This window comes from Archocentrus centrarchus, chromosome 5, assembly GCF_007364275.1.
Source record: "Archocentrus centrarchus isolate MPI-CPG fArcCen1 chromosome 5, fArcCen1, whole genome shotgun sequence".
Classification (NCBI taxonomy): Eukaryota; Metazoa; Chordata; class Actinopteri; order Cichliformes; family Cichlidae; genus Archocentrus; species Archocentrus centrarchus.
In genome coordinates this window covers 25,381,929-25,404,806 of record NC_044350.1, presented here as the reverse complement: position 1 = coordinate 25,404,806, position 22,878 = coordinate 25,381,929, and the positions used below count along the sequence as shown (strand labels likewise).

The 22,878-nt window shown below is 40.5% G+C and overlaps 2 protein-coding genes across 5 annotated transcripts; one reads left to right on the top strand and one right to left on the bottom strand.

Moving 5' to 3' along the window:
- Nucleotides 1-1,416: 1,416 nt before the first annotated feature.
- aurka (aurora kinase A) lies at nt 1,417-13,761 on the top strand. Of its 4 annotated transcripts, none has more exons than XM_030729609.1 (9): nt 1,417-1,483; nt 2,135-2,200; nt 3,982-4,327; nt 4,457-4,499; nt 4,600-4,791; nt 12,476-12,614; nt 12,794-12,942; nt 13,107-13,281; nt 13,373-13,761. In XM_030729609.1, exons 2-9 carry the CDS (start codon nt 2,138-2,140, stop codon nt 13,553-13,555), a joined length of 1,290 nt encoding a protein of 429 aa, XP_030585469.1. In that variant the 5' UTR covers nt 1,417-1,483; nt 2,135-2,137; the 3' UTR covers nt 13,556-13,761. The 4 variants fall into 4 exon arrangements, with proteins under 4 accessions (XP_030585469.1, XP_030585468.1, XP_030585467.1 ...); XM_030729608.1 differs by having other exon boundaries at nt 1,428-1,483; nt 2,132-2,200; XM_030729607.1 differs by having other exon boundaries at nt 1,430-1,775.
- Nucleotides 13,762-15,895: 2,134 nt separating this feature from the next.
- Nucleotides 15,896-20,535, bottom strand: slc32a1 (solute carrier family 32 member 1). Its single transcript, XM_030730141.1, has 2 exons — nt 19,561-20,535; nt 15,896-18,416 (listed from the first exon to the last, which is right to left on the bottom strand). Exons 1-2 carry the CDS (start codon nt 19,951-19,953, stop codon nt 17,229-17,231), a joined length of 1,581 nt encoding a protein of 526 aa, XP_030586001.1. The 5' UTR covers nt 19,954-20,535; the 3' UTR covers nt 15,896-17,228.
- Between the last annotated feature and the right edge of the window lie 2,343 nt (nt 20,536-22,878).

Here is a 22,878-nt window from a genome sequence, read left to right as displayed (position 1 = left end):
CCTCAAAACCTAAATATCAACCTAAATACATTAAATGCTTGTGAAGTGTCACAAACAGAATTTCTGCTGGCACTAAGATAACTTGAATGTGAGTAAAATATGGTTATTAAAATATTATTTGGGGACCCCTTGACTATGGGTCACAGTACCATGAGAGTTTGTGGACCCCACTTTGAGAAATACTGGTCTAAGGAACAGTTTTACATATGCAGGTGTAAAGAATTCATCATATACACATTTTAAGACTAAAGAAATGGCATCATAACTGCAGATGCACAGTGTACTTTGGTGTCATTTTGGCTTGATGCACCCCCGATTATCGCAATGAATTATATTTCGACTGGGCTGATGTAACCCCACGTCACAGTTAGTTGTTAATGGCTAGAAACTAAACTTCAGCAGTTATATTTAAGAACTTTAGCTCCAAGTAGTAATACAAGATCTGACTACAGATACATTTATTAGGGATACTTCATATTAATAAGTGTTCTGATATATTCTTGATGAGTGTCTTAGGTTTTTGTTAGGGTTTTGTCTGTTATTTCTATAGAAAAAATGTGAATAAATGTGAAATTTTCCCCATTGCACAGCCAGTTACAATATTTGTAATCTGTTTAAAATCAGAGAAAATGTAATTATTTTCCACAGCTGAGTCATTATCACAATTCAATAAAACACCACAAATGGAAAATGATTTCTCTGTTTAACCCACACAAATCACAACAATATCCTATGATCATTCAGAACCACTTAGATGCCTGTTTTGCTGGATATATCTGACCCTGTTTTACTGATAATGCAGAATTTATCAGCAGTTAATTAGATTAATTAGCCACCAAAAGATGTTCAAACATATCTTGCTACAGGAAATCACTTTTCCTTAATTAATGTTTAATTCTCCTCAGATATATTTGCATCTGAACCAACAGTTGGAGTTTCTCTTACATTAAAAACACACCTCTTATTAAAGACGCAAAGACCATGTCATTGGAAGATTCTTTGTAGTTTCCAATTAATCATTTCACATTTGGTTATAAGAGCATTTAGTAAATAGTCAATGCAATGAAACAAACAAACAAAATGTATGTTAACAATAATAAGAAATACAGTAGCATAGTTTAAGTAATAATAAAAGTATTAAAAAAAAAATTTTCTTTACTGTTGTAATAGTCATGCTTTCGAGCAAGTCTGACCTAAAAATATTCCAGCAAAAGCTTTTTTTCCCAAAAGGTAAGTTTCTCTATCCTGTCTATGGTGTAAAATATGCTGAAAGATGACTGTGGGCTGCCCCCTACTGTTTTGGAAGATTCCCTCCGACGTCATGACGTCACGCCCCACCGTCTGTCGTATATGGCCTCAGCCAATGGTGAGCGAGTATAGAGCATTCCCTCAGCCAATAGGAAGCAGTTGTGTATTTAAAGGTTTTAAACGGAGGCCAGTTTGAAATTAAACAAGCAGCGTTCAAAGGGTTCGCCAGTCTTAGGTAGTATCTGAACTTAGTGCTTTGATTTGATTGTTTTTTTGACATTTATGTAGCGTTTTTAGACTAAAAGTATACTAAGGTAGCGTTGTCGAAAAGGACTCTAAGTAACATCTCAGCGGAAAGTCCTTATGTTTGTAGCTAGCCACAAACGCCAGCTGTGGTCCACTGTCCGACGTAGCTGCTAGCTTGCCGTGATAGCGTTACCCTCTCTTGGCTGCTTTCGACCCTTTTAGATTCAGGGTAAATTAACGGTCAGTGATTTGCCCCGGTCATTGTGCAATATTATATTTAGGTAAGTGATGATATCATACGACTAGCTTACTGACAAATGTGGTGGTGTACGTTTTGATTTGGTGTGATTGCTAAGTTAACGTTTGGCAGCAACGTGAGGATGATGACTACTGTTAATCTTTCATCCTATAATGGCTGACAGAATAAACCATGTAGACTTTGTAATCTTTAAAGCTACTACCTTTGAGACAAATACAAGATCATCTGTTATTTATATATTATTGGTGTTTAGCCAGAAAAACGCGACGGGCTAAAGAGTTAAGTAGACTGTATGTATGTTTTTCTTCATTTCGATAACTTTATTTTTTTTTCTTCTTTTTTTTAACCCTTTTTTAACTCTCTCTACATACCTTTTAGCAGATTATGGACTCTGCTGCCATGCAAAAGGTGTCTAAAGGCACTAAACTTCAAAGGCCTGAAATTAAGGTAATGCATCATAACCACACATTTGATTTTAAATGCGTTTTTAAAAACAAACAAAAAAAAAACATTGACTCCTGTGGGAAATTTTGCTTTGAGCTTTCACCCACATTTCTTTGTGTCTCATTTAGAAAATATGTTTTGTATTTAGTGTGTGTATCACCAAAAATAGAGCTAAGAGAGAATTTACACACTGAGTTGCATGGGTGAAAATGAGCAATATGCTACTGAACATGGCCAAAAATAGTAGTGATCATAGGAATACCGATGGAGTGAACCCATCTATAGATGGGCTTTTAATTGGTGTCATTAAAATTGAATTGGTGTTTGCTAACTTAGAAACCTTGGTTTGATTAAACAAATAATCATTAAACATTAAAATGTATCGTCTATCAGCTTAGGGTACTCGCAAAGGTGAAGCTATTTGGAGAGTTTCTCATGCCTTCATTGCAACTCGACTGTTGGAGTTTGGCTTTCAAACTGGCACCCGCAAGCAAAACCACGTATACCTTATACTGGCTTCCCTACATTGGCTGCCACTTGATTTAAGAACCAATTTTTAAGATTTACTTTGTTTTTTAAAGCATTACATTGGTTGCCAACTTCTTACATCTCTGACCTTTTAACTTCACACACTCCCATTAGATCACTGAGGTATGCTGAGATTAGGGCTTGGTGATATGGACCAAAAGTAATATCTTGATATTTTTTAGCTGAATGGCGATATAGGATATATATATCTCTATTTTTTTTTTCTTCCCGAAAGGTATAAACAAAAAGGCGAAGGCTGTATGTATACAAAACACGACAACAGCTGAGGATTTCAGGTTTCCAAAACTCTCTAAAAGTCGCTGATGTCACCCGGAAAAGTCGCTACATTTGTTGCAAGTCGGTGTTTGGTTTTAAAAAAAAAAAGTTGCCAGTGGGGTCTGAAAAGCCTCTAAATCTAGCGACAAAGTTGCTAAGTTGGCAACACTGCCATGCTGTTGCTTCCTGCATAATTTACGGGTGAAGCAGTGAGGGAGAGAGGCAGGGCAGTGTGAAGTTGTGCAGAGACAAACAAGGATGACTGTAACGCAACTATATCAATATAAACGATATTGTCTCATCTTATATCGCGTATGAAAATATTGATATTTCTTAAAAACTCGATATATCGCCCAGCCCTAGCTGAGATTAAAACAGAGGCGATCAGTTCTTTGCAGTGGCAGCTACTAAAAGTAGAACCTCTTTACATCTGAACCCTTGCAGCATTAGACTCTTTCAAAATCACTTCGAAAGCCCCCTTTAATTTGTTGAATTTTAAACCTGGCTGAGTTCAGACTACTTTTTATCAGCCTTACGTTACTCGTTTTTTTTTTGTTTTGTTTTGTTTTTGTTTTGTTTTTCTATGTATTTTACCCATCTAGCTCAGTTACTATTTTTAAGTGCAATTATAAATAAACTTCTCCACACTGACTACACCTTTTCTAGCAAAGGGCATTGTTAATATGTGCAAAGTGTTTTTTTTTTTTGTTGTTGTTTGTTTGTTTTTAAATTAAATAAACTGGTTGTAGGTGTGAATGTGAGCATGAATGGTTGACTCTGTTAGCTGTGACAGACTGGCAGCCTATCCAAGGGGCACCCAGCCTTCCACCCAATGACAGTGTTTTTTAAAAAAAAAAAAAAAAAAAAAAAAAAAGGTCGGTGGGTGGCATTTTCAAAGTAGAAATAATTTTAGGGTGTATCCAATGTGTGATTTTAAAAAAGCAGAGAGGAAAAGGTGAGACATTTCATTTTTATTGCAGTCAATCTGTGATGGGCCCAAGCGGATTCCTGTAATACACCAGTCACAGATGATTCAGAAGGCTGTCGTCACACCAACTCAGCATCAGCGGGTCCTAGGTGTATCGAATGGACCTCAGCGCGTTCAGCGGCCCACGAGCTACCAGAAACCAGTGTCAAACCTCTCCATTACTGCCAAGTCTGCACACCCTGCTGATCAGAACGTGAACCCCGCTACTCAGAATGTAAATCCATCACCACAGCTCAAACCTAGCACCCAGCAAAACCAGTTGAAGACACAAATGCCCAAGGTGAAGTCAGAGTTGACAAAACCCACATCAGAATCAGAAAAGCCAGAGAAACAGTGGGGTAAGTGTAATACTAAACAGGCAAAACTAATTGATGGTGTTTCTGTCCATGTTTTTTTGGGTGCTAAAATGTATCTCCCCCCCCTCCTTTTTTTTTTTTTTTTTTTTCTCTTTTTCTCCCCACCCCCAGACAAGCCTCCCAAGAACGATCATGCACAAACCTCTGCATCCAAGTATGTTTAAGAGTGGTTCCTTGTCTTATCCATATAATCTTATGAAAGATTACAGCTTTTGGTACTCTTGCTGTAACTGGGTGCTGCTCTGCTCATACAGGAAGCGATGGAGCCTGGAAAACTTTGATATTGGTCGTCCTTTGGGCAAGGGAAAGTTTGGGAATGTCTACCTGGCCAGAGAGCGGCAGACTAAGTTCATCTTGGCTCTGAAGGTGCTCTTCAAACAACAGCTGGAAAAGGCCGGGGTAGAGCATCAGCTGAGGAGAGAAGTGGAGATCCAGTCTCACCTCAGGTAACGTCTCTCAGATTGTAGTCAACTGACATTTTGTTTTTAAATATTATCTTGTGTCATTTCCATAGACACTAAAACATGGATCTAGCTTCTGAATGAGAAATGAAGCCAGTGTGGAAGTGCCTAAAAATCTGCACTTTTGAAGGCCACCAGTTGGTGATGGCTGTGGTTGCAAAGAGACTGAGCTCTTAATGAAGTCTATGGGAAAACCACATTCTGACTTAACCTCAGTAAACTGTTAAGGTTATGGACTCAGACACTTGTTTTGAGTCATATTGCATAAAAAAAAGAAGTGTTTTGGGAAATCTTGGTCATACCATGCTTCAAAATCAGGGATTGTTTGTGGTATGAAACCGCAAGCTCATTTGTATATGAGCTGTCAATCACAGGTCAATGAGCGTCTGGCTTCAGTCAAAAATTAATTTGTTCCTATTAATGTGGGTTATAATTGCACTTAATTCTTTTTAGTTATGTGTATCTAATAAATTGAAGGAGTGAAAAATAATTGAAAGCAACACTTTTTCCTGTAATTGCATAATTCAGACACCTGTATGTACAGTTCCTACGAATCTTTAGAAATTCTGAAATTAAAATCTAAGAAAAGTCTTAAAATGCAGTATTTCCCTGTAATTTTGCATTTCAGGAATAATTAACCTTTTTTTTTTTTTTTTTTTTTTTTTTTTTTTTCTCCATGTGGTAATAAGACTGGTAGAAGTCTGAGCCCTTTAGAAGGGAAAAAAAATGTTTGGGCAGTGTATCAATGACAACAGAATTACTACTAACCTTGTTCACGCAGAGTAAATGGCAACAGGGCGGTTGCGATTGTGGACCACCTGCACTGCAGACATGTGGCATATATGGTTGTCTGCTCACCCACTGAGCCACTCTGGTGCCCAGGGTTGAAGCACTTCTCCCACAGTGATTGGATTTTGCTTCAGATATTGAAAAACCTTACAGGTGTGCAGTGAGAGTGTTGGCTCTCACTGCGGTATTGTATCACTTCCTGTTCCTGTTTCGGAGCACAGTGTTTTGCTGTCTGTTAGCTGTTCTATCTGTATAACTCGATTTATCTGGATAATAACATATTTTAGTGTAATCTTCACCTACTTTAAATAGCATACTCTTTGCTGAATCACCTGTATTCACATTATTCACTTTATTTGTTTTTAGAAATTCGCTAGCTTAGCTCAGCTAGTAGCTTAGCCCTTAGCCGACTCACTACCAGCATGGCTTCTTCTCCTGTCCCTCCTGCACTTTCCTGCTCTGGGTGTCACATGTTTAGTTACTCCTCGGCGTCCTTTAGCAGTAACGGTACTTGTAATAAATGTAGTCTGTTTGTAGCTCTGGAGGCCAGGCTTTCTGAATTGGAGACTCGGCTCCGCACCCTGGAAAATCCTGCATCTAGCCAGGCCCCTGTAGCGGGTGCAGACCATGGTAGCTTAGCCGCCGTTAGCTCCCCCCCAGCAGATCCCGAGCAGCAGGGAAAACAGGCCGGCTGGGTGACGGTGAGGAGGAAGCGTAGTCCTAAGCAGAAGCCCCGGGTACACCACCAACCTGTTCACGTCTCTAACCGTTTTTCTCCACTCGGCGACACACCCGCCGAGGAACAAACTCTGGTTATTGGCGACTCTGTTTTGAGAAACGTGAAGCTAGAGACACCGGCGACCATAGTCAAATGTCTTCCAGGGGCCAGAGCAGGCGACATTCATGGAAATTTGAAACTGCTGGCTAAGGCTAATCGTAGATTTGGTAAGATCGTTATTCACGTCGGCAGTAATGACACCCGGTTACGCCAATCGGAGGTCACTAAAATTAATATTGACTCGGTGTGTAACTTTGCAAAAACAATGTCGGACTCTGTAGTTTTCTCTGGGCCCCTCCCCAATCAGACCAGGAGCGACATGTTTAGCCGCATGTTCTCCTTGAATCGCTGGCTGTCTGAGTGGTGTCCAAAAAATGACGTGGGCTTCATAGATAATTGGCAAAGTTTCTGGGGAAAACCTGGTCTTGTTAGGAGAGATGGCATCCATCCCACTTTGGATGGAGCAGCTCTCATTTCTAGAAATATGGCCAAATTTATTAACCCTCCTAAAAACTGACTACCCAGGGTTGAGACCAGGAAGCAGAGTTGCAGTCTTACACGCCTCTCTGCAGCTTCTCTCCTCCTGCCATCCCCTCAAAACCCCATCCCCATAGAGTCGGTGCCTGGTCCCAGACCACCAAACACCAAAGCTAAAATAAGCAAAAAGCTATTTAAGCATAAAAATTCAAAAACAATAAATAATACAGCTTCATCAACTGCACCAAAAAATAAAACAATTAAATGTGGATTGTTAAACATTAGGTCTCTCTCTTCCAAGTCCCTATTAGTAAATGATTTAATAATTGATCAACGTATTGATTTATTCTGCCTTACAGAAACCTGGTTACAGCAGGATGAATATGTTAGTTTAAATGAATCAACACCCCCGAGTCACAGTAACTGTCAGAATGCTCGAAGCACAGGTCGAGGAGGAGGATTAGCTGCAATCTTCAATTCCAGCTTATTAATTAATCAAAGACCCAGACAAAGTTTTCATTCTTTTGAAAGCCTGACTCTTAGTCTTGTCCATCCTAATTGGGAAAATCAAAAACATGTTTTATTTGTTATTATTAGGGGTGGGACTCGATTAAAAAAATTAATCGAATTAATTACAAGCTTTGTAATTAATTAATCGAAATTAATCGCATTTCAATATTTAACATGATAAATATTAATTTAAGTTTAGTTGATGAATGAATCAATATACATAAGCTTAAACTTCAAGATTTTGTTTATTTTCCCACCAGTCTACTACACAGACCAACGAAGGGTGGAAGTGCTCCTGTGATAAGCAAACTCCTGAAATTAAAGTTAAGCATCATAACTGGATAGTTTTATTCAACATTAATGTCTCACTTGTTATAATGGAAATTAATCATTAGCTCAGCTGTATTCCTTGATGTTGAAATGTGTTATGCTTGTTTTAACAGCTTATTTTGAATTAAAGACTTAAAATTAAACCACAAAAAGGAGAAAAAGTTCGTTCTCCGTTTAACCAGCTGCTTTTACACAGCTGTGCTTCGCACTCACGCTTGCTAGGCGACATGAGCTACGCAGAGGTGACAGCAGGCGACGCTGATATGAAGGCTAGCTGCTCACTTCCGGCCTTTGTGGGCTGCGAAAGACGTGGCCGGGTCCTTCGCAGGATGCGGCCCCTAATTTGGACATTGTGCGTCGATATAATCTGTATGCCTGGAACTCGTGCACTGAGAAAAGTTCCACGGTGCAAAGTGCGATTAAAATGCGTTAAAAATTTTAACGCGTTAATTTCCCCATAATTAATTAATCGAAATTAACGCGTTAAAGTCCCACCCCTAGTTATTATCTATCGTCCACCTGGTCCTTACGCAGAGTTTCTGTCTGATTTCTCAGACTTTTTATCTGATTTAGTGCTCAGTTCAGATAAAATAATTATAGTGGGTGATTTTAACATCCATGTAGATGCTGAGAATGACAGCCTCAACACTGCATTTAATCTATTGTTAGATTCAATTGGCTTCTCTCAAAATGTAAAGGAGCCCACCCACCACTTTAATCATACTCTGGATCTTGTCCTAACATATGGCATAGAAACTGAAGACCTAACAGTATTCCCTGAAAGCCCCCTCCTGTGTGATCATTTCTTAGTAACATTTACATTTACTTTAATGGATTACACAGCAGTGGGGAATAAGTTTTATTACAGTAGAAGTCTTTCTGAAAGTGCTGTAACTAAGTTTAAGGATCTAATTCCTTCATTGTTATGCTCTTCAGTGCCATGTGCCAACACAGTGCAGAGCAGCTACCTAAACTCTGCTCCCAGTGAGGTCGATTATCTCGTCAATAGTTTTACATCCTCACTGCGTATAACTTTGGATACTGTGGCTCCTCTGAAAAGGAAAGCTTCAAATCAGAAGTGCCTGACTCCGTGGTATAATTCACAAATGCACAGCTTAAAGCAGATAACCCGAAAGCTGGAGAGGGAATGGCGTCTCACTAAATTAGAAGATGCTCATTTAGCCTGGAAAAAGAGTTTGTTGCTCTATAAAAAAGCCCTCCGTAAAGCTAGGACATCTTACTACTCATCATTAATTGAAGAAAATAAGAACAACCCCAGGTTTCTTTTCAGCACTGTAGCCAGGCTGACAAAGAGTCAGAGCTCTGTAGAGCCGAGTATTCCTTTCACGTTAAATTTTAGACATTAGAGAAAAAATTATTCATAACCATCTCAAAGATTTTTCTTCATGTTTGGCTGCTTTCAGCACTGCTGGTATTTGTTTAGACTCTTTTGCTCCAGTTGATCTTTCAGAGTTAACGTCAATAGTTACTTCCTCCAAACCAGCAACATGTTTGTTAGATCCCATTCCTACTAGACTGTTCAAAGAAGTCTTTCCAATTATTGATGCTTCAATCTTAAAAATGATCAATCAGTCTTTATTAGTTGGCTATGTACCACAGACCTTCAAGGTGGCTGTAATTAAACCTCTACTTAAAAAGCCATCAGTGACCCAGCTGTCTTAGCTAATTATAGGCCAATCTCCAACCATCCTTTTCTCTCAAAGATTCTTGAAAGAGTAGTTGTAAAACAGCTAACTGATCATCTCCAGAGGAACGGTTTATTTGAAGAGTTTCAGTCAGGTTTCAGAATTCATCACAGTACAGAAACAGCATTAGTGAAGGTTACAAATGATCTTCTTAGAGCCTCTGACAGTGGACTCATCTCTGTTCTTGTCCTGTTGGACCTCAGTGCAGCTTTTGATACTGTTGACCATAACATTTTATTACAGAGATTAGAGCTTGCTATAGGTATTAAAGGTACTGCACTGCAGTGGTTTGAATCATATTTATCTCATAGACTCCAATTTGTTCATGTAAATGGGGAGTCTTCTTCACACACTAAGGTTAATGATGGAGTTCCACAGGGTTCTGTGCTAGGACTAGGGCTGCAACTAACGACTATTTTGATAGTCGATTAGTCATCGACTATTAAAACGATTAGTCGACTAATCGGATTATGAATCACATAATTATGAAATTGCACTTATTTAGCTATCAGCTTTTACATTTAGCATAAGGTTATTTAAAATGTGGTAGTAACACATACTTCATTCAAAACCTTTAATCAGGTTTGCTGCTGATATAACTAACGGTCCATTTTTCCAACCATAAAAAAATATATATATATATATAGTACTTTTTTGTCCCTGTAAAACAAAGTTTGCACAGTTTTACCAGTATCCCTCATCACTAAATGTGCGGCTGAATGCTATCCGGTCTTTAACTCTGACGTCGTATCTGGGTCCAAATGATTCTAAATAAACAGCAACGGTATAACTCAGGGGTCGGCAACCTGCGGCTCATCCAGGCTTAATGTGCAGTACAAATAAGTATCCAGTTGAAGTGCATTTTGTTTTTCTCAGTTCGGCTTTTGTTGTAGTTTTAAATTGGAACATTAGTGTGATCTTGAAATATTAAAATAAAATCATTTTATTTATTTATTTTAGTTTCTCAATATATGCGTCACTCGCGGTAACCTCTACCGGCTTTGGGTAGCGGCTACCGGCTTCCGCTATTATTTGCGGCTTTTCCGTGTAAACCGGGTTCAAATGGCTCTTTCCGGATTACGAGTTGCCGACCCCTGGACTTTAACCAATGACTGGTCACTATTAAAGATGATTGTAACATACTTTATCAACTGCAGCTATTTCCGCTTCTCTTTCTCATCGGTAAAATCACAGCTGAGTGTGTTTTTTTTTCGAGTTAAAACAACCAGGGACACGGCATTGCGGCAACTTGATCACGTGACAGTTTGGACCAGGAAATGGAATTCTACGTCATCACTTAACCGAATTGCCCATGTGTGAAGCTCGCCAGAGAAAGACGGACAGGAAGATGTCTCACTACGTTTAAAAAAAAAAAAAAAAAATCACCAGTAATAATAAACGACTATTGTCGACAATTAAATTCGTCGGCGACTATTGTCGATTATTGTCGACTATGTCGACTAATATGTATAATGTAAATAAAATTGGTCCTAGCCAGGGCTGCAACGATTAGTCGACATAGTTGCAGCCCTGGCTAGGACCAATTTTATTTACATTATACATGCTTCCCTTAGGCAGTATTATTAGAAAGCACTGCATCAATTTTCATTGTTATGCAGATGATACTCAGCTTCACCTATCAATGAAGCCAGATGACACACATCAATTAGTTAAACTGCAGGAATGTCTTAAAGATATTAAGGCCTGGATGACCTCTAATTTCCTGCTTCTAAATTCAGATAAAACTGAAATTCTTGTTCTCGGCCCCACAAATCCTAGAAACATGGTGTCTAACCAGATACTTACTCTGGATGGCATTACTTTGGCCTCCAGTAACACTGTGAGAAATCTTGGAGTCATTTTTGACCAGGATATGTCCTTCAATGCACATATTAAACAAATATGCAGGACCGCTTTTTTGCATTTGCGCAATATTTCTAAAATTAGAAACATCCTTTCTCAGAGTGATGCTGAAAAGCTAATTCATGCATTTATTACTTCTAGGGTGGACTATTGTAATTCATTATTATCAGGCTGTCCTAAAAGCTCCCTGAAAAGCCTTCAGCTGATCCAAAATGCTGCAGCTAGAGTACTGACAGGGACTAGAAAGAGTGAGCATATTTCTCCCATATTGGCTTCTCTTCATTGGCTCCCTGTTAAATCTAGAAGAGAATTTAAAATTCTTCTCCTCACCTACAAGGTCTTGAATAATCAGGCACCATCTTATCTCAAAGACCTCATAGTACCATATCACCCCAATAGAGCACTTCGCTCTCAGACTGCTGGCTTACTTGTGGTTCCTAGGATACTTAAGAGTAGAATGGGAGGCAGAGCCTTCAGCTTTCAGGCACCTCTTCTGTGGAACCAGCTCCCAGCTTGGATTCGGGAGACAGACACCCTCTCTATTTTTAAGATTAGGCTTAAAACTTTCCTTTATGATAAAGCTTATAGTTAGGGCTGGATCAGGTGACCCTGAACCATCCCTTAGTTATGCTGCTATAGGCCTAGTCTGCTGGGGGGTTCACATAATGTTTCTCATTCACCTTATTTACTTTGTTTATACTCCACTCTGCATTTAATCATTAATTGATATTAATCTCTGGCTCTCTTCCACAGCATGTCTTTCTCTCCCCTCAGCCCAACCGGTCGTGGCAGATGACTGCCCCTCCCTGAGCCTGGTTCTGCTGGAGGTTTCTTCCTGTTAAAAGGGAGTTTTTCCTTTCCACTGTCGCCAAGTGCTGCTCATAGGGGGTCGTTTTGACTGTTGGGTTTTCTCTGTATTATTGTAGGGTCTTTACCCACAATACAAAGTGCCTTGAGGCGACAGTTTGTTGTGATTTGGCGCTATATAAATAAAATTGAATTGAATTGAATTGAAATTGAATTAAATGTGGTGAGACAGCAAGTGCAAGAGTGCGTGTGTGTTTTTAATACACCATATGGACTCATTTGCAGAGAAACTGCACTACATTGAACCAACTAGATATGTTGGTAGAGTTCATTTAGTCTGGGCAGTCTTTAGATATTACAAATATTGATTGTGTCAAAATTTCTAATAGTCCTCATCATTTTCCCGTAGGCACCCGAACATCCTGCGCCTCTATGGCTACTTCCACGATGCTTCTCGTGTGTACCTCATCCTCGAGTTTGCACCCAGAGGAGAGCTGTACAGTGAGCTGCAACGCTGTGGACATTTTCCTGAGGACAGAAGTGCCACAGTAAGTGTTGCCAATTTGAGACCTTTTCATAATTTTAATTATTCTGTGAAATAAACAAGTAACACAGTGAAAATGGTAACCTTTATTTATGGAGTATCCAGTTTACAAAATGTTTAATGTTCACTAATAGGATATCAGCTGCAGTGCCTGTTGTATGCTTAATACTTGTGCTGTTCTAGTACATCATGGAGCTGGCAGATGCCCTCAACTATTGCCACACCAAGAAGGTGATCCACAGGGACATCAAACCAGAGAACCTGTTACTGGGAGCCAGTGGGGAGCTCAAGATTGCAGACTTTGGCTGGTCTGTTCACACACCCTCCTCTAGGTACGCAAATGACACTTTCACTTGTGATCACATTTATGTTGGAGGTGAAACTGTGGAAGTGTTTGTCTGCTCATGTCACCAATTAGATTATCTGTGTGTCTAATAGATTTTTATTTATTAATTTTCTTAAACTAATGACACAGTTTTTATTTATTTTTGTTCAGGAGGTCTACTCTGTGCGGGACACTGGATTACTTGCCTCCAGAGATGATTGAGGGGAAAACCCATGATGAGAAGGTAGACCTGTGGAGTCTAGGGGTCCTTTGCTACGAGTTCCTAGTTGGAAAGCCCCCCTTTGAAGCAAAAACCTACGAGGAGACCTACCGCAGGATTTCAAGGGTATGACACCCCAACACCCACAGGGCTGCATTACTCCTTCTCTCAAAAGTTGATAAATATTTGTTTCCATTTTCTGTCTTTAAACATCCAGGTAGAGTACTCTTACCCACCACTGGCCAATATCAGTGCAGGAGCTAAAGACTTGGTTGGCATGCTGCTGAAACACAACCCCATGCACAGACTGCCCATCCAGGGAGTCCTGTCCCACCCCTGGGTGGTCGAGTACTCAACCAAGAAGCCAACCACCTTGAACAGTGACGAGGCCAGCCAATGATCCAAAGGTCTGTACCTGGCAGCGTATGTGATGGAGGGTGTACAAATATGAATATCAGGATGTAGGTGGTTTATGGAAATTTGCTTGTACTCTTGAGACTATAAAACCACTTCATGTGGACTTTTGTTTTTGGTCTGCTGACACCTTGAGCCACTATTTGTTAACTGTTTTTTTTTGTTTTATTAATAAAGTTTTAACGTTTTTTGTTTGTTTGTTTTTGTTTGTTCTTCCTATGGCATTTTCTGGCCTGTAAATATTTCACTGTCTTTGCATAATTATGACTTTTACTGAGCTTTTGTAAAATGCCATTACTTGAAATGAAAAATAAATTCTCCATGCATGTCACTCTGGAATTGGCCGGCGTGTATTAATAGTGATGACTGTTTTGTGTTGTCACCTTTGCATGTCAAACTCAGCTGTTTTATTTGTTAAGCCATCTTTACACTATGGATGAGTGTGGGCTTTCATTAACTTCACGTGCCTCCCGGCTTGCATCCATTCCTTGCCTGGTTTGTGTAGCTGCTGTGTCCAGGAAGCAGAGGGCGCTAGAAAACCACGATAGCTGGGAGCACAGTACAGGTGCTGGATAAGTGGTTTTCTGTACAATAAAATGTACAGTGCAGAAGAATTATCGATTTATGACCAATGAGTGTAACTTGTTGCTGCACAAGTTTAAAAATTAAATGAAAATGTTAATTTTAAAGTTGTTATAGTGTTAAAAGTTGTGATTTGTTTACTTAAATACTTGCTTTGGGGGAAACCAGAGGACCTAATCTGTGCAGCCAAAGTCCTAAAGTGGAAGCATTGTCTCGATTGACTTTTATTTCAAAGGTCGCTGAGACACTAAAATTACACACATAGAATCACTAATCAAAAATGTAAAAGCTTGTAAATCGTTCCTTCCCTGCAAGTTCTGCTGATACCATCATTTTTGCTCTTGTGAAAGTCAGGATTCTCTGAAATGGCATCTAGATTTGTAAGTGGATAGCGCTGAACCCTCAACTGTGCTTTTTACTGCTTTTACACAATGCTTAGCGGGCTGCTGACACTTTGACAAGCGTAATTGAGCATCGAACCACCGACCTTCCTTTCAGTAGCTGTTTTGCTGAGCAACAGTCATGGATGACGGAGTCACTCGGCACGATTTTACAGATTAATTAAAAGTTGTATTTAACAAGGCATCAACACCGCATTGTATCTTGTTTTTATTTAAAAACGTAGCTTTATCCGGGGGAAGACACGAAAGAACGCACGTTAATATAAACATATTTAAAGAAATACTGGAGACCCATATATATATATATATATATATATATATATATATATATATATATATATATATATATATATAAATAAATAAATAAATGGCTGCAGGTCACTGCATACAACTGTCATTTGCAGTTTCTGTCCGCTAGGAGGCTCCCCTGTCATGTGTCACTGATAATCATGGGACGACTTTGGTTTTGTGGCTCATTTTTTAAAGAAAAAATTGGTAGTTTTCCTTCACGCATGCGTGCAGTAAATGCTCTGCTTTATGCCCATAAACTGCTGGGGCGTTCTCTTGGCTTATTGAAAATCCTGATGGGTGATGGATCCGTATTATTTCAGACTACATTTTTTTTTTTTTTTTGCACATTGGAACCAAATCACCGAGGATGTTTTTGCGGCGCGAGCTATGCGGCATCTCTAGCTGTTAAGAGCTATTTATCACAACTGAAATATTGAACTTTGTAAAACCATTATTTCTGCAGTAATTTGGCCCTTAAATGTGCAGTTACTTTTGATGGATTGCGCGCTATATGGTAAAGTCATACCTTACTAGTGTGTTGTACCTGGTATAGCTGAATCTAACAGCTTGAGAGGAGGTACTATAAAATCAACAGAGTGGATGAACAGGTCGGCCATCAGGCCCTGATGCATGCCTGCAGCACAAAATCTGTCGACATTTTATTTGAGCATGCAGGAATGTGAGGCCTAGTGGAAAATGTGCGTGCTCTGGATGTCTCTGCAGACTCAGGTCTATAACAGATAGAGCAGAAAGTGTAATCGGATTGTGAGCAGTAGTATGACCCCCCCCCCCCCCCCCCCCCCCCCCCACACACACACACACACACACACACACACACACACTCACACGCGCGCGCACACATATTGTACGGTTTTGTTTTGTTTTTCTAAGTCACGGGCCCGCGCAGCCTTTACTCTGCGCCTATAACCTCACTTTGAATCCAACAAATATGAATACGACTAACCATCATTTTCTATGGTTTATTATAGAGAAAAAAAAACATGTTCTGACCGATTCTCGGTTTACATAAAGCCACACACATTTTTACAATATAATTTCACTTATTTCTTTATTCTTTAATATTAATTTTCACGATATATGATAACGACTTTGAGATATACATTCCATCTTTTTGAAACCACAATAACACACTACACATACGGTTTTATAACATTTCCACAGGACCCATTGGATTGCACAGAATGAAAAATGTCTGTATGCACATTTTCCTCTTTAATGATCTCTTTCTCTCTCTTTTTAGATTTTCAGACACCGAGTTTCTTTTTTCGAGACAGGAGTGTTTCAAAATTAAATTGAAAATTTTTAAAAAAATAACAGGCCATATGTGTTTTGTTTTATTTTGTTCCTTTTAAATGGGTGTGTGTTATTTCGTTCAGGGGTTTCCATGTAGCTGGGATCTGCGGGGCTGCTGGTCAGGTGATTGTTGCCGATTGAAAAGTTATTTAAAGTAAATAGCGAAGGGAAAAAAAAGCAGGCCTATCAACAAAGCGTTAATATTACACGAGGATGAACCGAAATTTAGAGGATTCTTACATTTCCACTTCCCAGTTTCATTATACTTGTGTGTCTAAAATATCATACATTCAATGCATAGTTGGTGTAGCTGCTGTGTACTCTGATATTTTGCATCGCCAGAATATTAAATAATTAGGAAAAGTCAAATTTTCGTATTTCTAAGGAAACGTCATCATTATTTTATTCTCTTTACGCTGTCGTGTGTTTCTACTTGTTATTGCCGTTATGTTATTTTCTGTTCTTTATCCACCGGCGTTTTATTACTCTGGCTTTAACGCCACATTCAAAGCCCGCAGTCCTATTGCAAATCACCTAGAAGAAGTGGCGTTGATTTTTTCTTTTTTTTAAAATCCCTTTAAAACATCTTAAACATCATTTAATCACATTATGTCCGTCCATCACAAACTCGAGCGTTACATAAAGTGAAGTCTCATGTGGGGAAGCACCACAAGAGCGACGAAAAGGCAAACTGCCCTTTTTGCAATTTTGTTTAAAGTCAATATTGTAAACGTTTACTCCACTGGAAATATGTACTCTTGTTGGCATATTTATACAACATGTATTGTCCGTAGGCTAAAGTGTGTTGTGGATGCATTAGATTCCCTCACTGCCACCGACTATGTGTGTGTATTTGTGTGTGTGTGTGTGTGTGTGTGTGTGTGTGTGTGTATAGACTGATGCAAGCACTGTATGAGTGCGAAAATGTCCGCGTGTGCTCTGTGCGCGCTTTTACGCATGAATTAAGCAGAAGGGACTGCGCTCGCCGGGAAGTCGTGTGTTTTATTTTATTTTATTTTTTCACTAAATGGTGACTTGCAGTTAACATCTAGTTCCAGCAATGACTTACGTCTAATCTTCTATGTTATATTTAAAAGCCTCTATGAGCCCCTCCATTGAGTGGATGAAACCAGATATGCTGCATATACCTCCTATTACAAAGATGGCGACATCAAAGAAAACCTGGTGCCATAGCAGCTTTCTCCATAAAAGCTTGAGGTGGAAGAGACTGGGAAGCAGAAAGCAAAGGCCTGCACCCGTCAGGCTGCCGGTGAGACCCATGAGGAGGGCGAAATGTGGCACATAGATCGCCATGAGCAGGGTGAAGACAACAAGGCTACATCGGAGAGTGAGTCCCCAGGACTTTAAGCGTCCATCACCTCCGTAGCAATCTGGAAAGTACGCACGTCCCCCATCATGGAAAAACGTTTTCTCTAATACCTCGACAGCAGCGAAAAACGGCAGCGGATACGACAGCAAAGCTTTGGCTACAAGGAAGATGTTAACGACAGCTCGAATGGTTGGGGGCAGGTTGTCTGTGATGACCTCCTTGGTTTCGTCAGCCCAGGTCAAGTAGGCCACCAGGGCGAACAGACCCTTAAGGATGCAGGCAGCGATGTGAGTCCAGTTCATCATGCAGTGAAACTCGCTCGGTTTTTGCATGTTCCCCTCCAGAGACGGCAGGAAAATCTGTGAGGTGTAGCTGAACACAATAATTCCAATGGAGATGGGGAACTTCTTGACATCGATATAAAACTTAACTTTGTCCCAAGCCCAGTCCCTTGCTCTGGAGAGGCAGTACGCTATCACGAGGATGTTGATGACAAAATGGGCCAACGTGCAAAGCAAGCTGAACTTGGAGACGGCTTTCAGATTCTTGAGGAAGGCGCAGGGGAGGAGAGCAGCGGTGGCGATGATGGCCCACGACTTCTGGGAAATTGGCATGTTGGGGAAGCTGTTGTACATGAGATTGCCACTGACCACCACGTACAGGATGCAAGTCATCACTAACTCTATGATTTGGGCTACATTCACGATATGGCCACCTAAAGAAGGGAATCTGGGCGCGCAGCAAGCGTTGGCAATGTCCACATAGGAGTCCCTCACACGGACGAGCTGCCCGTCTTCGTCTTCCTCGTACAGGCAGGAAATGAGAATTTTTCCCGTGTAACAGCACACGACGGCGGCGAAAATAATGAGAAAGAGTCCGAGGTATCCTCCGTGTAGGATGGCGTAAGGCAGGCCTAGAACGAACATCCCCTGCAAACACAAACAAAAATACAAAAAAAAGCATCGTTAATATTAGGCCGTGTGGGTTGAATTAAAAGTATTAATTTAAACATTCATGTCTTTCTCAATAGTTTTTTTTATTAGTGTAACCCGATCGTATTTTAATGTTTGAGGATGCTCGGCCTGACTTTTCAATGAATGTCACTCCCTTTTTTCATGTTGTGGGTTTTCCACTTGGCTTTGAGCGCATCCGCCCGCCTCTGACGTCATCACGAGCTGGAGGAGACACACTCTGACGTCAGGATGACTGCCGTGACCACAGCCCCGATAAGGCATAAAAAGGATTGCGTCGAGGGGGATTTTTGTCGCAGAGCCTCCACGCACACAGTAAATTTAAGTGTTGTCGGATATTCCCACATGAAAAAAACAAACAAACAAACAAAAAAAACACTTCTTTTTTTTTCTTGGAAAAACAGGTTTTTGCACACATTGTTCTTTGTGCCTAATATGAAATTTCACATTTTCCAGCTGCTTCTTTCCTTATTTTATTGCTAAATGTCACTTATTTGACTTTATAATGTAGACGATTTCCCTAACTTTGGTGTCATACTTGAAAATAATTTTGCTGCATTTAGTCTTTAAACAGCGGGCACATAATTATACATAACGCATTTTTTTAAAGAAATACAAGATTTGGTTTTCTGTTTACTCCAATGACTACATAATAATTCCCTCTTCCTCTTATTTATTCCCACGCGGACTAGTGTTTGAGCTTTTATCAGGGACGTGCATCGGTGACACTGGACATTACTACAGACAAAGAATGTGCGTGCTGAGGAAAGGAGGGGGCACAGGGCATCAACTATGTCCCCCTTTTTCATGGCATAAACGTTTAAAAAAATCTTTGCACTGTTCTGATAAAAAATCAAGAAAACACACTTAAAAAGTTTAAAGAAAGGCTGAATATTTTCCAGGTATTATTTTAAAAACAGCCACTTGACAGAGTTGCTTCAAAGGGACAAAGCCTGCTGATGTTTTACTTTATGTATAATTAGTTCAATGGCCCTTTTATGCGTTCGTAGGTGTTTGTTTATCTCGAATTTCCCAGATTCTTCGAAGGCGGCTCAGGCAATTAGCACCTAACCCGTTTATAATCCGTGGAGCGCGTCTTTACCTGGATTGCATTCGTGACGTTCCAGCCCGCCTCCCAAGCAGTGATTTTTGGTCTGACTTCAGTCAACTCGTTTGTCGGATCTCCATCCTTTGAGGCAGAGTGCGGTGGACCGGTGCCGTCCCTCTGGTAGTGGCTGTCCCCCTCCAGCACGCCTCCATCTCCGCTCCCCTCTCCCCCCATTTCATCGGTTGTTAAAATGTCCATCTGCATACCTTGCCGGTGGTCGTAGTCCAGGTCATCGCAGGCGGCAAAGCCCAGAGCTTCTTCGTCGGTGGCGGCCTGAAACCCCATCCTGGCGAACATCCCACTCACCTTTGCCTGGGATTTGTTGGACACAGCCGTGGCGGCATTTGACAGTTTATTAGAAAGCTTGCTTCTGATTAACGTCGCCATTTTTCGAATGTCTCCTGACTCTGTACTGTCCGCAGCTTAATTCGTGATTTTCTCCTCCAGGCAGTAAAATCAATAAATAAATAAAAATAAAAAAATAAAAAATGAGGCTACTTTGGATTGCAGCTCTTGATTCTCTGCATTAGAGAAAGCCACGAGGGAAAGCGCAAGTGTTGTTTGAAGACACCGTCGGTTTTCAGTTGCTATCTCCACTTTTTGCTCACTGTTCGTCTGCAGCTTTTCGTTATCCCCAGGTTCATGTCACCTTCAGACGTCGCTGCTCCGTTTCTGCATCTTGGCACTGCGCTCTGATGCTCGACGAGTAGCGCACCTATTCAGTCTCTGAGGCAGTTCAGCGGCGTGCGCAAAAGCTTTACGCACGACAAAAGGCGAGCCACAGGTTCCTGCAGGGCCTGTAAGATCGCTTTCTTTTGGGTTATAAGGTGGCAGGCAGCGCTTCCAGGAGTTGCTCCTCGGCTTTCAGGTGCCTTTACTGATGCCAATGCGGTACCGTGGAGCCCGGGAGGGGGGAGACAGGGAGGAGACACGTGTCTTCATCAGCCTGCCAATGCAAAGCACGTCTCCAGCCCTCCCAGTGCCCCACCAGGAGAAAACGGGAGAGATTTGCTGCATTTCTAGGGGAGGTGCTTGCAGTACCCCCGCCACCCCAACCCATAATCTATAATACCTCATCCTAACAACCAATGACATTCCGGGGGCCTCAAACCTTGCATAACTTTACCCGTATAAAAGGATGCTGAAATTTGACGAAAACCCAAGCTCTCTGGACCAGATTGTATATTATAGGAATCAGAGGTGTAATTATTTCTTCTTTTATCAATGTTGAGAAGACGACATGGGACAGCATAATAGTTGCCTTAATTGTTTTCTGGGATTACGTGGATCGGGTTTTAAACATCGCTTTGAGGTTGATTGTGATCAGGGGAAATATATTCTCGCGTTTTGTCTTTGGTTAAAGGTGGTAAGATATAGAATTTGAGTTTATGCTTTTGAAACCTGCAGCCCATTTAGTATTAAGTGAAAGTGGCTCTATTGTCAGGCTGAAGCCTTCATTCAGGATGCTCATTCATTCACTCATTCATGACTTTGTATCTGTGGCGTGACAGTCTGACCCATGGCGACGTTCCCTTTGAGAAAATTATATTTCCCTGCCAGGAGATTTATTCATTAAGAAAAAAATATACTGTTTGAACAGGAAAAATTGACAGAGGGTGAATGTTATGTCAGGGGGAATTACACCCTGATTTGGTCTAATCTTCTATTTGGATGCCAACAAACTATACTCTATATAAGTAAGTAGAATTTCTTGCTTGATACAAAGTACACCGTGATTTTAACTTTTAGCTGTCACATTTAATTTGCGTTGATCTACAAAAAAATGCTTGAAATCCTTCGGCTTTTTATTTGTTTTATTAATGTAGCTTAAGTGAGGCGGTAGCAAAGGCTCAAATTGCTGTAAACAGTTTGTTGACATTGCCTTGTCACTAGCACTTTGTGCAGTGAGCTCACCATGTTCAGTGTTTCCTCAGGCTGCAGTATCAGAGTTCGTCGTCATAATACAGAGCCCGGGCCTTGCTCAGTACAATAAAATGCCCTGAATTAACATAGGGAATGCTGTAATGCGGTCTATTGGGTTTCCATCCTGGCTATTTGCTTTGGACTTGAGAATAAAATAATACTAAAAGCTTGCGCACTGGTTTCTTCAATAGCTTGTAACCTGATAAGACCAGTGGTGCGACGCCCTAATAGAAATACAGACTCATCTCCAGCAACCACAATAACATTACAAAGTCTGTTACGGTGTTATTATTGTTTGCACAGATTAGTGTGACAGGTCACTTAATTTACGACAGATAGAGTGCCAACATGTCAGGCTGCTTTGTAAAATATTATTTAAAACTTTATTTTAAATCAATATTAACTCGAGACTAAAACGTGTTATTTGCGAAATCTTTGACGTAAACCTTTTAGGAAAATAGCTAGAAAGATCTCATTTATTTAATTTCAGCATAACTGAATGGTGTTAAGCCAAATCCACCCCGAAGCCAAACTGCATCACTACGATCACACTGACAGGCTCAGACTGGAGTGCAGGCCGAGCTCTATCGGGCCTTTGCATCAACATTAAAACCTTCAGCCCGATTTAAATCACTCTGAATCATAAAATACGAGGCAAATGCACCGCTCGCTCGGACGCGCCCTTGCTTTTGTGTGTGCCTTTTTTTTTTCTCCAAACTTCCAGTTGTGGGAACAAAAATGGCTTCTTTCCCCTTGGCCTGAATGAAGGAGTTAATGACAGAGGCTGTTATCAGCGGGCTGCAGCCCTCCTCTGATCTGCGCTCTGTGCTGTCTGATGGAGTGTGCTGCGAGATGAAAAGAGCAGCCGTGACACCACCAGGCAGCAGGTTACAGCGGCTGCAGACCTTTTCACGACCTGCTGTACACATAAAAATAAAAACAATAACAATATTAATAATAATAACAACAACAACAATACAATAACAATAATGTTACATATTAATATTTGGTTATTTAGTCTCACACGTGCGTGCGCGCGCAAACTTGTGCACGGAATTTATGCACCTTAAATTCCTTCTATCAAACAAATTAAAACCTATTTTGGGGTCTCGTTATTTTATTTATTTTTTAAATTGTTACAGTGGCAGAACAGTTTGGGGGGGGGGGGGGGTCAAACCTTATTACATAACCGTAAAACAATACCAATATCAGTTTTGTTTGTATCCGCGCACGCCGCTCTGATATCCTTGGAGGAAAGTTTATCAGTTGATCACCCATCCCGAGAGGTGTCAGAGGGTCAGGGTGCCACGTGTCAGGAGGATCCACATTTTTGTCGATACAGATATGATCGATCAAAGGTCTTTATCTGGTTTACGCTACTTTTGTGTG

Coding starts and splice junctions, on each gene's coding strand:
- slc32a1 (XM_030730141.1), bottom strand. CDS start 19,953: ATGGCGACGTTAATCAGAAGCAAGCTTTCTAATAAACTGTCAAATGCC. Junction 18,417..19,560: donor ACGTCACGAATGCAATCCAG/GTAAAGACGCGC, acceptor TTGTGTTTGCAG/GGGATGTTCGTTCTAGGCCT.
- aurka (XM_030729609.1), top strand. CDS start 2,138: ATGGACTCTGCTGCCATGCAAAAGGTGTCTAAAGGCACTAAACTTCAA. Junction 4,328..4,456: donor AAAGCCAGAGAAACAGTGGG/GTAAGTGTAATA, acceptor CCCCACCCCCAG/ACAAGCCTCCCAAGAACGAT. Junction 13,282..13,372: donor CCTACCGCAGGATTTCAAGG/GTATGACACCCC, acceptor TTAAACATCCAG/GTAGAGTACTCTTACCCACC.